General features: G+C 41.6%; 2 protein-coding genes across 2 annotated transcripts; one reads left to right on the top strand and one right to left on the bottom strand.

Moving 5' to 3' along the window:
- Positions 1–265: 265 nt before the first annotated feature.
- On the top strand, positions 266–3886 carry LOC133036248 (uncharacterized). The gene is made up of 3 exons (XM_061112771.1): positions 266–1645; positions 2172–3137; positions 3311–3886. The coding sequence occupies exons 1-3, from the start codon at positions 740–742 to the stop codon at positions 3884–3886; spliced, it is 2448 nt and encodes an 815-aa protein (XP_060968754.1). The 5' UTR covers positions 266–739.
- Positions 3887–4760: 874 nt separating this feature from the next.
- LOC133036247 (uncharacterized) lies at positions 4761–6871 on the bottom strand. Its single transcript, XM_061112770.1, has 2 exons — positions 6594–6871; positions 4761–6543 (listed from the first exon to the last, which is right to left on the bottom strand). Exons 1-2 carry the CDS (start codon positions 6869–6871, stop codon positions 4761–4763), a joined length of 2061 nt encoding a protein of 686 aa, XP_060968753.1.
- Between the last annotated feature and the right edge of the window lie 7779 nt (positions 6872–14650).

The raw sequence follows: 14650 nt of genomic DNA, 5'->3' as shown, positions 1-14650 counted from the left end.
TCGACCCCATCGACGGACGCCCGAGCGAACAAGAAGACCCAGTCGAATCCCACGAACCCCAATCGCAGCAATCCAGGTTAGTTTTTGTGGAATTTTTCTTTGAATTTTCTTCTTTAAAATGCATACATTTGTGGTTGAATCTGGTATTGAATTGAAAGTTGTTATTTTATATGTTTTTTGGGGATAATTTGTGCAATAAAACTGTGGGATGAATGTGGATTTCGAACAATAGCTTTTTCTGGGTTTTTAGGTTATTGTGCGATTTTATGCGATTCTATGTGCGATTTTGTGCGACGTATCTGGAGTCTGTACCGGTATTTATTGTGCGACTTTATGCGATTACTGTGCGATTTTTGTGCGATTGTTACCTGGATTATAACTGTTTGGTATGTTTAGCGACTTTAGGCAATTACTGTGCGATTTTGTGCGATTGTTACCTGGATTATAACTGTTTGGTATGTTTAGCGACTTTAGGCGACATTAGGCGATGTGTGTACGATGTATGACATATTGGGTAGGTTGTGCGATTTTAACAATATTATGCGATTTAGGTGCGATTTTTGTGCGATTGTAACTGGCAGGATCTTATTTTTTGTTTGTTTTGTACTGTTTTTTTAGCGATATTGTGCGATTTATGTGCGATGTTTATGCGATTGTATGTCACAGTGGCAATCTTTATGCGATTTTTGGGCGATTTTTGTGCGATGTTTATGCGATAAAGTCTAATTAATCTTTGTAAATGCAGATGGCTCCAGAACTTATTCTCCCAGTGTCAGAGCACTTTCCAGGGCGTATAACATACAGAGGGAACGGATATTTTGCATCAATCAAGGCTAAATTTGAAGCTTTTAACTTGACTCAGAAGGTGAAGGAGACGCCCTTTGGTGTTTTTCGGAATGCCAGCGATTTGAAATTCAGTGGGGTTATTGTGCATCAACTGTTACTAAGGAAGAAGAAAGTGAGTGAAGCCAAAAACGATGAAGTGTGGTTTTACGTGGGTAAAACCGAAGCTAGATTTGGGCGCTCTGAGTTCGGTTTGATCACAGGCTTAAAGATGAGCGGTGGTCCTTCGTCAGAAGAATTGACTGCACAGTGTGATTCTGATCGGATCTTGCGAGACTATCTCAACAACTCAAAAAGGGTGACCTTTAAAACCCTTTGGCTAGCGTTTGAGGCATGCGATGTGGCTGACGATGTATACAAGTTGGGGTTGTGTGCATTTGTCGAAGGTGTTCTGCTGTCACGGGCCGAGGGTGTGTATATCTGGACAGATATGCTAAAGTTGGTAGAAAATGAAGACAAGTTCTTCGAGTATCCTTGGGGTCTTCTTTCTTATCAGAAGTTGTTGTCTTCCACAACTAAGAATATGCAACAACTTAGGCAAAACTACATGGATAAGAACGATAAGACCAAGAAGAAACACAAGAAGGAGAAAAAGGTTACTCAACCTGAAGCGAAGTACAACGTGTACGGATATGCTCCTGCGCTGCAATATTGGGCATTTGAGGCCATGCAAGTTTTGGGGAAGAAGTATGGCCAGTGCAAAGGGACTCGATTCCCTCGAATGTTGAACTGGAGCACCCCCGACACAGTCACGAAACATGATGTGAAGCAAGCTGATGTGGCTGCACTCTTTGAGAAAAGGGTATGTGAATCTTTCTCCATTTTAGCGCAATTATTTTTTGCTTTAAGTGTAATCTGTGTTATATGCGATATTTGATGCGACATTGTGCGATACTTGTGCGATTTACTTACTTTAAAATGCATTATAAATGTTCACTGATTAATATGTTTTTTGGCGACTTTATGCGATCATTGAGCGATTTTGTGCGATTTTACTTGCACTCTTTATAAATTTTTAATTGTATTGTTTAATTTGTTTAGCGACTTTATGCGATTCTTGTGCGATTGTTGTGCGATTTGTTGGAAGTCTCATGTTTTGCACTTGTATTATTTTTGATATTTTTTGTGCGACTGTATGCGATTACTGTGCGATTTTGTGCGATTTTCGATGACAGTAGCTGATATACTTTTCTATGTTTATATAATAGATTTTTAGCGATATAGTGCGATTTTGTGCGATATGTATGCGATTTTTTTAGGTTCGTGCGATTTATTTGCGATTTTTGTGCGACATATTTGCGATTTGACGTGATCTTGTGTTTTTGCAGATGGTTGTGCTTCAAATTTTGTATCCTCGGAATTGGGAGGTTGATTACTGGAAGGACAATTGTGAGGGTGAGGTCCCCACAGTGGAAATGGGGTTGGATGAGGTCGAAGAAACACAAGCCGGGGCGCAAGATTCGACCGCATTCGAGACCCAAGCCCAACGCGTGGCAGAATATGTGGAAAGGTCCAAAATTATTCCACCATCCCCACCCAAGGAAACAGCAAACGCCTCCACATCTGCTACTGTGCCCCCAACCCCTGCCACTGTGCCCCCAAGCTCTGCTCCACCCAATGACTCCGACTACCTCTTGTTGGCTAAGAGATTGGAGAAGGTAGAAGCGCAACAACTTGCGATTCTCACTGCCCAGACTGAGATGAAGGCTGACTTCAAGAGAAGTCAGAAAGAGATGAAGAATCTTATCATGGATCAAATTGCGACCGTGATAAGTTTGTTACAGAAGCAGCCTTCGGAGCCGACACAACCATCAGGGCCGGCACAGCAATCAGACCCCACACATCCATCCGACATGGCAGAGCCATTACAGACGGTACATCCATCACCGCCGACATATGATGATGATGATGATGTCTACCCAGAAGATTGGCAACCTGACGTATGTGACGTTCCTTCTACTCCTGCAAACGCCATTGTCATTTCGCTGGGTGATACAGAATCTCAGGATGTGGAAGAGTTGCAGGGGCCACCAGATGGGGTGGAGTTCTGTAGGCTTAGGCGAAAGCGGAAGCCTGTTTTCTTGAATGACTACACAGCTGGGAAGAAGAAACAACGACATGGGCCCGTGGTAGTAGACACACTGAAACCGGCGGACCCCCGGCTGTTAAAATTTTTCCAGAAGTGGATTACTTATGCTAGGGACAATGGCCGTCCTAGGGATGTTCACACTGGCGAAGCCACTAGATCCTGGTTCGTGAAGTTGATGGTGCTGAACGAATGGCTCGACGATGATGTAAGTTATTTCTTAACAGAATTAATTTATTGTGTTTTTTCATTGTTTGTGCGACTTACATGCGATTTATATGCGATTTATACTCACTCTATGTGTAATCTGGTTATGCGACTTTTATGCGATGTACGTGCGATTATAAACTGTTTTATGATTGTCTGCGACTTATGTGCGAGTACTGTGCGATGTTTGTGCGATTATGTGAAACAATTTTGGTGATTTCTTTGTGCGATTTTGGCGATTTTTTGTGCGACTTTTATGCGATTTCTTTCTTACTATTTTCTTTTGGAACACAACAAATTGATGCCATGGCGCACTTATTGAGAAGAAGACGGACCCTGTACCCAGAAGTCTACACCCAAAAAGGTGTAGTTTTGGACACATCTGCTCCACAGTTCTTTTCCATGTTTTGGAATATGTATGAGGGTGACAAGAGCAAGATGAAATGGGATGAGGGCGTTATGAGTTACGTGCAGGGGATACCGCACAGATACTTGCCATGTTGGGAGAACCAGGATTACATATACTTCGTGTTGCACCTTCCCAAAGAGCGCCACTGGGTGGCAGTTGAGGTGGATATCGACAACTGGGAGATCATTGTATATGATTCTGACATCGGTGCCACCGTTGAGGCAGCCATGGAGTCATATTTGAAGCCTTACAGCGAGCTCTTTGCGAATCTAATTCGAGCTAGCGGTTATTTCCAATACAACAATTATGTACATCCGGTGGAGTTGGGCGATCTCAATTAGCTCCTACCCCTGCATTATAGACGAGCTACCTCGGAGGTTGCACCACAAACGAAGAGCAGGTGAATCTCTTTCTTTTTGTATATTTTGAGTAATTTATTTAATTTTGCACTCCATTATGAATTACTTCACTTAATTGTTGCTAATATTTAGTTTTTTTTTTAGTGGCAATTGTGGAATGTATGCCATGGAGCACATTGAGCACTTGATGCTGGACCGGTCGTTGGAGCATGTTCATGATGATAACATGCTCACCTTTAGACATAGGTGGTGTGTGGACCTATTTTACCAGAACTTAACGTGGTAGTTTTTTGTAGGTTTTTGTAATGTTATCCTTGTACACATAAACTCCCTTTTTGTAATTGTATTATAATCTCACCAAAATTATATATAACAAGTAAATTTAAAGCTATTAAAATTGTTGCTTGTATCAATTTGTTTACTTTTTTAATTTTTGATAAATACCTTTCAAATGATGACATCTTGTAAAATTATTTTGCTAAAAATCGCATAAAAATCGCACATTAATCGCATAATATCGCCAAAAATACACAAACTAACAAATCAAGATTAGTCAACATCGCAGCAAAATCGCACAGTAATCGCACAATATCGCCTAAAAATACAGAACCAAAGCAAACTAAAAAACAAGATCCTGTCAGTTAACATCGCACAAAATCGCACAATAATCGCACAATAGTCGCCAAAAAAAAAACAGAACCAAGCAACCAAAAACAAGATCCTGTCAGTTAACATCGCACTAAAATCGCACAATAATCGCATAATATCGCCTAAAAATACGAAACAAGGAGAAAATCGCACAATATCCAACAACCAGCAATACAACACATATTCATTTAAATATTAGAGAAATGGTTCAAACTCGAGCTTTGCATGTAGCTCTGTTGTGCCCTGAACCGTGACATAGCAAACAATGACGAGGTTCCACTACCACCTGACCACTAGACGGTCGACGCTTCGTCGGTCTTCTACCTGCATTGCTCTTCCTAGGCCGACCTACTGGTTTTTTCTCCACTGGTACCCCGATTCTTATGTTCTTGATATGTTCCGGTGGTACCCACTCATCCTCCTCGCCAACAATATTAATTGTGGCATCGTAGGTCTTCTTCCACGTTTCTTTAGTGTAATATGGAGAGCAAAGTGTGTACACGCTCACATTCTGACTAACTGCTGCGGCACATGCATGGGGACAAGGGATTTTGAGCGTTTGGAAAAGTCCGCAAGTGCATGTTCTCTCCACTAAGTTCACATCACCACCTCTCTCACCTTGAGGACTCGTACCAACGTTGAACAATTGGGCACCATTACGAAGGACACTCCTGAACATACCATCTTTATGTTGATCCTTTAAATCATTTTCAAAAGTAGTAGCGAAAGGAGTAGCGCACTTACTAGCCTTTTCGAGACGAGAAGCAAACCAATTTTGAAGTGTGAACCTGATGAAGTCAACCAAAATAGTTACTGGATATTTTCTGAATTCTTCTGTCACCTTGTTGAAGCTTTCGGCAGCGTTGCTTGTCATTATGTTGTATCGATCGCCTGGACAATAAGGACGAGCCCACTTTTCAAACCCTATTTGCTCGACGTATGTAGCAATGGCAGGGTCCATCTGTTTCAGCACCTCAAAATGCCTATCACATTCCGTCTTGTTCCATGCGTAAGCTGCAAGCCATATTTGCTTGTTGCATACATCAGTCTTAAACTTGTGATTGACATTCATAGTAATATGCTTGAAGCATGCCCAGTGGCATGCTTCTGGGAAAACAACATCAACAGCATGTCCAATGCTTTGATGCCTATCCGATATGAACATAAGATTTTCAACCTCACCAATGGCTTCCTTCAACTTCCGCAAGAAATACTTCCAAGAGTCATGATTCTCACTGTCAACAATTGCAAAGGCTACCGGAAACAATTGGTTGTTTGCATCGTACGCAACAGCAACTAACAGTGTTCCTCCATACTTCGTCTTCAAGAATGTTCCGTCGATACTAATCACAGGACGACAAAACTTAAATCCCTTCCTACAAGCATCGAGTGACCAGAAACAGTACTTGAACCGGTTATCCTCGCTGACAATGTCAGTAATAGTGCCTGGATTCTTCTGTTCCAGCATGTAGAAGTAACCATATAATTTCGTATAAGATTCTGCTGGAGTACCCCTCTTGTACATAACTGCCTTCTCTCTACATCTCCAAGCTTTCTCATAACTCATCTTGATGCCATATTCATCAAACATATCCCTCTGTATGTCTTTTGCTTTGTAGTTAGATCCATCTGATGTGTACTTGTTCTTAATAATGTGACCAATGACCCACGGTGCTGCTTGCCGGTGATCAGAATGTCTAGAACCCAAGTTACATGTGTGTTCGTTGTGAAACACAGTAGCCTCAAACATGTCACAAAGTGCCTTCTTCTTCCCCCTTAATCTCCATTTACAATTTTCATCCTTACAAGTAACGTAAAACACATCAGTGCCAGACTTACTTACCATCCACTCAAAATTATTTTTCAGTGCATACCTACCCACTACATTCTTCAATTCTTCCTTGTTTTTGTACAACTTGCCAAGATATATCTCCCCTGAAGGCGTACCACTAAGAGATGTTGTATACACATTATTTTCCTCTATGTCTTCCCTTGTCCACACAAGAGGTTTGAATTTAGTAGAAACTTCAAATTCAGATACAGGAGCACTATCGAAGGACACGGCCGATCGCTACTAGTTCCTGGTGTTTGGCGATTCTCACTACGGGGGGGTCTTCTTTGTCGCTTTACTTGGTTGCTTGGAGTTAGTTCCATCCTCAGGGGAGGTACATCTGTAGCCACATCATCATCCACACCCAAATCAACCACAGGATCATTGTTGTAAAAGGGAGCATCGAACTCATCTGAATGATGAAATTCGATACCCACTCTCTCATCATCTACATTAGTGCCAACTTGCTCGTCCAAACCAACCCCCATATCAGTTTCTGGGACAAAGGTCCCAACAACACTTCTAGGGGTTACATTTCGGGGAATCTACTCCAAATTCACATTCTTCTTCACCCTTGTCACAAATAGTGGCAACAAGTTGTCCACACTCATTTTTGCCTTCATGCTCAAGAACACTCGTAGTTGACTATCTTTCACTAAAACCTCAGGTGGAAACTTAGTGCCTTTCATGTACATGTAAAGAACTTCTAACTTCAATTCATACACCAAGGGGTCCACCTCCAACTCTTCATGCAAAACTTCACGCAACTTTTTCAGTGTACAGTCAACGTCCAATATCAATGTCTTACTTTTTGAGGAATCAAATACCCAGTTGAAACCCTCCAAAGTCCAAACGCCATCATACAGTACAGGCACAAATACAGATGAATCTGTCCCAAAGAAATACAAACAAACTTACATAAAAAAATCACCATACTATGTCGCACACAATATCGCACAATATCGCATAATAATCGCTTTACACAAACATAATATAAACCAGTTACGATGTCGCACAATAATCGCACAACAAAGGAAAGAAATCGCATAAAGTCGCACAATATCACATAGTCAACAAATCACATAACGATGCACAACATATTGCACACCAATCGCCAAACATCATTATCGCACATAAAATCGTATAATAATCGTACAAAGTCGCCAAAATTAATCATGTCATCCCTAACCTCAGATTTCTCATGTAATCGCACAAAACATCGCATGATGTCGCATAAAATTGCAAAAAACAAAAAAACCCTGAAAAACACAGACTGTTAGCCACAAACTCTACCTCCATTTCAAGGACACAAAAGTCACATATTACAACTAACAACGTTCAGATCCATGCAATTCAACAAAAAACTACACTATTTACTAAGAAAAACACTTACCCATTGCTTTGTTGAGTGATGTGGAGGTTGAGGGTGAAAATGGTGGAGGTGGCAGTCGGCCGGGAGAGGATCGATCGGCGGCAGTGATAAAAAGGGAGTGTGTGTGAAGAGAGAGAGAGAGAGAGTGCGTGAAGAGTGAGAGAGAGAGAGAGAGAGAGAGAGAGAGAGAGAGAGAGAGAGAGAGAGAGAGAGAGAGAGAGAGAGAGAGAGAGAGAGAGAGAGAGAGAGTGCGTGAATGAAGATGAGAGGGAGAAGAGGCAAATTTTTTGGGTTAGAGGAGAGGGGTATTTTGGGGTCACTAATAAAAGATGAGGATAGTTATAAAATTTTTAAAAGGGTGGTATAATTAAACACCACCCCTAATGTTTAAGCATAATTTATCAAATTTCCCTTTTCTAAAATGGTACAAAAAATATCCTGAATTAATCAATAATAATCAGATCTAGAAGTGTTATGACAAAACTGATTATATTTTTATATCTGTTCATGCTAAGAATTTTCTTCATGTTGGTTATATTAAGAAAAAAAATTGTTAAAGATTGAGCTAAGAGTCATATTTTTATCATTTTAGAAAATATAAGATTCATTTTATTATTTAATAAAACAGAAAGTCTAATTGATAATTCTTACAAAATATAGAGTCTAAAATAATTTTATCCAAATATTAATTCATTAGTTTTACTTTTTTTTTTCAACAATTAACATTCAATTTATTTATAAACGTTAAGAGAAGGAAGATTTTTTTTTCTTTTGGAAGCTTGAGAGATTGGAAGATTTGAATAGTTAATTTTAAATTTGGGGTTTTTTTTTATAAATATTGGAAAATGTAGTAGAGTTTATTTTTTTATGGCATAAATAAATAATGTAAAAAAAATGGGATTAAAAAATAATTAAAGTTTAAAATATGGGAAAAACAATAAATAAATTTGATAAAACTTGTAATAATAAGGTTCGCCGAAAAAGTCACTGGCGCCGAAAAAGTCGCCGAAAAGTTGTTGGTGCCGAAAAAATTAGTGTCGTCGGAAAAGTCACTATCTCCAAAAAAAGTCACGGTCGACGAAAAAAAGTCACTGAAAAAGTCACCAGAAGTAAATGTCTCAGATATAAACAAAAAATAGAACTAGTTCGATAACATAATGAATAAAAATAAATAATTCAAACAGGTTATAATTGAAATATAACCTGTTAAGCCCGCTTAGTTTAATTTGGAAATTATCAGTTAATTATGATTAATTATGAAAATTATTTATAGCTATTTAAATAATTAATTATTGTTATTTATGGAATTCAAAAATGCATGGTTATGTTATTCAGTAGTTTTCATATTTTGCATTTTCGGTGCCCGGTATTTTGGAACTCGGGGTTTGGCTCAGTAGAAATCACAACTTAGCATGTTATTAGTTTGGGACGGTTTATTAGACATTGGGAATGTCGGGAATGTCCGGGAATTTAGAATTTCCCAAAATTACCCCTTTAGTGATTTTTATGTGATTTTAGTATGGAGGGGCAAAATGGTCTTTTTGCCCCAATGACTTTTTGTCTTTTAGTGAATTGATTATTTGAATTTAATTCTTTATTTTATTTAATTATTGGCTGAAGTAAAAGGATATTAGTGGCTTTCATTTTTATTCCCTTCATTTTTACAAAAAATACAAAGTAAAGAAAAGAAAGAAATTTTCAAAACAAACTCTCATTCTCTCTCTATTTTCGGCCAAGTCTTGGGCTGCAAGGAGCTGGGTTTTGCTCTGATTTTTTCAAGTAATTTCTCATCCATTCTAAGCATTCTTCAAGCTAGGTTAGCTTCTCTTCATTGTTTCTTTAAATTTGTTGAATTTTGATGAAATTGATGTAATGCATGCATGATAAATTGAGGTTGTTGCTGCTGTGTTTTGTGGTTGATTTTTGAGGTTTAAAGCTTGTTTATTTGAGTTGATTTGATCTGTGGTGAAGCATGATTCTTAGGTTGAGCAAGCTATGTTTTTTTTCTATGTAAATATGTGATTTTTGAAAGAAAAGGTTATATTTTGTTGCTGTGATGTTGTGGAAGTTTGTTTGTGTTTCCAGAGGTTATTCTAAGCTTGTTTATGTAAGTTAAGATGGATTTGATTCCATGTTAGCTAAGTTTGCTCAAGTTTGAGTTTAGAACTCAAAGCTTGAGCTCTAATGGTGAATTTCGAATTTGTGCAATCTGGGTGGTTTTGATGCCTTAGAAATGTTCTAGGGGTTATATCGAATAGGTCTGAAAAGTTTGAGGTAATTTGGAGTTGATTTGAGCAAGATATGAAAATTTGATTGTTGCTGCCTGCGAGGAACCGAAATTCCGGTTGTGCATCCAGAATTCTGGATGGGCTTCGAAAATTCCCAGAACCGGAATTCCGGTTGGGCAACCGGTCTGCCGGTTGGGGAAATTTCAGAAACCCTAGATTTTCTCGATTTTATGTTTTAAGGGGTATTGCCATGCTTTTTATCAATAGGGAAACTTTTAGTTCCTAGTTTAAGTCCCCGGGAAGTGATTTAGCGTGTCACTTATAGTGTTGTGATTTTTATGGTTTAGGAGCCTATAATCCGCCGCTCAGCTAAAGTTCCAGTCAGGTTGACCGGCACACCTGAATTCGGAATCCAGGTAAGATTAGTATAACAGTATGCATATGTAGGTTACATGTTTAGCGTGCATGTAGGAAGCCTGTTAGATTACATTAGTTATGTATGTTGGCTTCGAACCATCCAACCCTGTCACGTCGGTACAGGCTGGAGTATGACCAGCAGCCGGAGTATGACCGGTTCGACCGATCAGGCTGACATTTGGTTGGTGGTTCCGTACTATTGACCTATCCCGTCGGTACAGGCTGGAGTATGACCAGCAGTCGGAGTATGACCGGTTCGACCGATCAGGAGGATACTTGTCAATAGTACCGTCCCTGTGAACGTTCAAAACTCAGTACCATGTTGGACATGGCAGTAGTGGCTCGATACCGTGTTGGACACGGCAGTAGCGGGACTCAGTATCGTGTTGGACACGGCAGTTAGGGTTATGATCAGGGGTATGGGCGTCTGATCATAACCGGGATTATGTATGAGTATTATTATGCTTTTCTTATTGAGTCTGTCGACTCACAGTTTTACGTTTATGTGTAGGTAAAGGCAAGGCTAAAGCTGATGGGCCGTGAGCGAGCTTGTGAAGATTGTACATGTCGGGGCGGTTAGTCCTGGAGCGTACGATCATCGGGACAGCGAGGCTGATTTTTGTAACTGGTCGTTAGACGACATTTATTTTGTGTATCAGTTAAACAGTTAAATCTTTTTGTAAATGATTTTATAATCGGGATCCCGAGTCTTTTGTAATATTGTTTTATAAGTTTAATTAAAAAGAAAAATTTTAATTAATCACGTTTTTCCATAAACCTCGTTGATTAGCAACGAGCTGCACAGTATGTTTAAAAATCACGTAATACGCCTATGGTAGTTAGGGTGTGACAATTTGGTATCAGAGCCGCCAGGTTGTCTTCCGAAGATCGTCACGACATGTACAATCATCATCAGCAGTTAGCTCGTTTCACGGTTCAGTAAGCCTTTATTGCTTTAGTAGTTTATTTTATTCAGTTATGAAAAAGAAAAGCCTGTTAGGAAGCATGTTAGTAGCCTGATAGTAGAATAGGCGCATGTTTCGTTTTTAATTTCCAAATTAAGCGGCATTAGTAAGCTCTCCTTGAATACGACCTGATATGCCAACTCTTGGTTTCGCAGGCGGTTCTAATCAAATGGACGCCAGGCGGACTACCAGGAGTCAGGGCAACTCCGTAGGGTCGAACCAAGGACAGGGAGCTCAGTTTCCCCCACCTGTTAGGGGCCGAGGTAGAGGTCCCCGAGGCAGGGCTCGTGGTCGGGGTGATGAGAACCCGCCACAGGCTGCCCAGGCTCCCCAGCCGATCAAGGAGCCCAGAATTGGGAGTTACGGTTTGCGGAAATGCAAGCCCAGATCGAAGAGCAAGACCTCGAGATTCAGAGGTTGAGACAGCAGGGTGCTCCTGCAGTTCCACTGCCCGTAGTTCCAGTGGCACCTGCCCCTGCTGCCCAGGCCGAGATAGTGGTGGCGGCCCATAGATTGGAACCCTTGTACGAACGGTTCCGGAAGCAAGCACCTCCGGTTTTCCTGGGAGGTCCGGACGATATGAAAGCCGAGCAATGGCTGACGGTGATAACCAAGATCCTGAACTTTATGGGTGTCACCGGTAACGATAGAGTGGTGTGTGCCACTTTCCAGTTCCAGGAGGACGCTCTGGTCTGGTGGGACATGGTGTCTCAGATCCATGACGTCACCACCATGACCTGGGAAAGGTTCCAGGAACTCTTCAACGCGAAGTACTACAACGAGGCGGTCAGAAGCGCCAAGAGGAAAGAGTTCGCTCACCTGACCCAGCGTGAGAATATGAGCGTCACCGAGTATACGACTCAGTTTGATCGGTTGGCGAGGTTAGCCTCGGGAATTGTGCCAACCGACTTCAGCAAGAAGGAGAAGTATCTGGACGGGTTGAATGCCAAGATCAGGCATGATCTGGTGATCACCACAGATGACAGCACCACCTATGCTCAGATGGTGGAGAAGGCACTGTGAGCTGAGGGCGCAGTTGGGTGTATGTCGGAGTCAGCTAGTACTCCGGTGAGTGGCGGGGCTCCTACCCCTCCTGCATCAGGTTTTAGCAGGGGGAGTAGTGGTTCGGCCATTGATCAGAGGAAGAGAGCACCCACTGCTTCCGGTGGCTCGAGTCAGAACAAGAGGTTCCGGGGGAACCAGAACAGAGGGAGTCGTCCTGGTGGTACCGAGACCCGCTTCTCCTATCCCGAGTGCCCTAGCTGTAAGAGGCACCATCGGGGTGAGTGCAAAGGTCAAGGATGCTTTCACTGTGGCATGCCCGGACACTTTAAGAGGGACTGTCCCCAGCTCCGATCAGAGGCACCGAGAGCTCCAGCGATACCCACTCCAGCCAGGGTATTCGCTATCACTCAGGCTGATGCAGATGCCAGCCCATCAGTTGTCACAGGTCAGCTTTCTATTAACAACTCGCTATATTCAGTGCTGTTTGATTCTGGGGCTACACATTCTTATGTGGCGGCCAGAGTCTTTAGTAAATTGGGTAGACCGTATGATAGATATGAATCAGGGTTTGGAACCCTATTACCTGGCGGAGAATTGGTTATCTCCAATAGGTGGATTAGGTCTATGCCGATCAGGATAGATGGTAGAGAGTTAAGTGCTGATCTGATAGAGATGAGTTTAGTCGAATTCGATATTATTTTAGGAATGGATTTCCTATCTAAATATTCGGCGAGTATTGATTGTAAAAGGAAGATGGTGATCTTCCAACCGGAAAGTGAAGAACCATTTGTATTTGTTGGTTCAGTTTAGGGATCTCGGATCCCAGTGATCTCGGCTATGTCAGCTAGGAAATTGTTGCGCGGCGGTTGCTTAGGGTTTCTGGCCGTGGTGGTGGACACCACTCGGCCAGATACCATTCGGCCAGAGGACATCAGGGTGGTTCAGGAATTTTTAGATGTTTTTCCCGAAGAATTTCCAGGGTTACCACCTCAGCGGGAGATTGATTTCGTGATAGACTTGGCACCAGGGGTGGAACCGGTTTCCAAAGCCCCGTATAGAATGGCTCCAGCTGAACTTAAGGAATTAAAGATTCAGCTCCAAGGGTTGCTTGACATAGGGTTCATTCGGCCCAGTGTGTCACCCTGGGGAGCCCCGGTTTTATTCGTCAAGAAGAAGGATGGATCTATGATGTTGTGGAAGTTTGTTTGTGTTTCCAGAGGTTATTCTAAGCTTGTTTATGTAAGTTTAGATGGATTTGATTGCATGTTAGCTAAGTTTGCTCAAGTTTGAGTTTAGAACTCAAAGCTTGAGCTCTAATGGTGAATTTCGAATTTGTGCAATCTGGGTGGTTTTGATGCCTTAAAAATGTTCTAGGGGTTATATGGAATAGGTCTGGAAAGTTTGAGGTAATTTGGAGTTGATTTGAGCAAGATATGAAAATTTGATTGTTGCTGCCTGCGAGGAACCGGAATTCCGGTTGTGCATCCGGAATTCCGGATGGGCTTCGAAAATTCCCAGAACCGGAATTCCGGTTGGGCAACCGGTCTGCCAGTTGGGGAAATTTCAAAAACCCTAGATTTTCTCGATTTTATGTTTTAAGGGGTATTGCCATGCTTTTTATCAATAGGGAAACTTTTAGTTCCTAGTTTAAGTCCCCGGGAAGTGATTTAGCGTGTCACTTATAGTGTTGTGATTTTTATGGTTTAGGAGCCTATAATCTGCCGCTCAGCTAAAGTTCCAGTCAGGTTGACCGGCACACCTGAATTTGGAATCCAGGTAAGATTAGTATAACAGTATGCATATGTAGATTACATGTTTAGCGTGCATGTAGGAAGCCTGTTAGATTACATTAGTTATGTATGTTGGCTTCGAACCATCCAACCCTGTCACGTCGGTACAGGCTGGAGTATGACCAAGCGGCGGAGTATGACCGATTCGACCGATCAGTGACATTTGGTTGGTGGTTCCGTACTATTGACCTATCCCGTCGGTACAGGCTGGAGTATGACCAGCAGCCGGAGTATGACCGGTTCGACCGATCAGGAGGATACTTGTCAATAGTACCGTCCCTGTGAACGTTCAAAACTCAGTACCATGTTGGACATGGCAGTAGTGGCTCAGTACCGTGTTGGACACGGCAGTAGCGGGACTCAGTATCGTGTTGGACACGACAGTTAGGGTTATGATCAAGGGTATGGGAGTCTGATCATAACCGGGATTATGTATGAGTATTATTATGCTTTTCTTACTGAGTCTGTCGACTCACAGTTTTACGTTTAT

This window comes from Cannabis sativa, chromosome 3 (assembly GCF_029168945.1).
Source record: "Cannabis sativa cultivar Pink pepper isolate KNU-18-1 chromosome 3, ASM2916894v1, whole genome shotgun sequence".
Classification (NCBI taxonomy): domain Eukaryota; kingdom Viridiplantae; phylum Streptophyta; class Magnoliopsida; order Rosales; family Cannabaceae; genus Cannabis; species Cannabis sativa.
The sequence above is the reverse complement of the archived record's forward strand: the minus strand, read 5'-3'. Positions and strand labels throughout refer to the sequence as shown.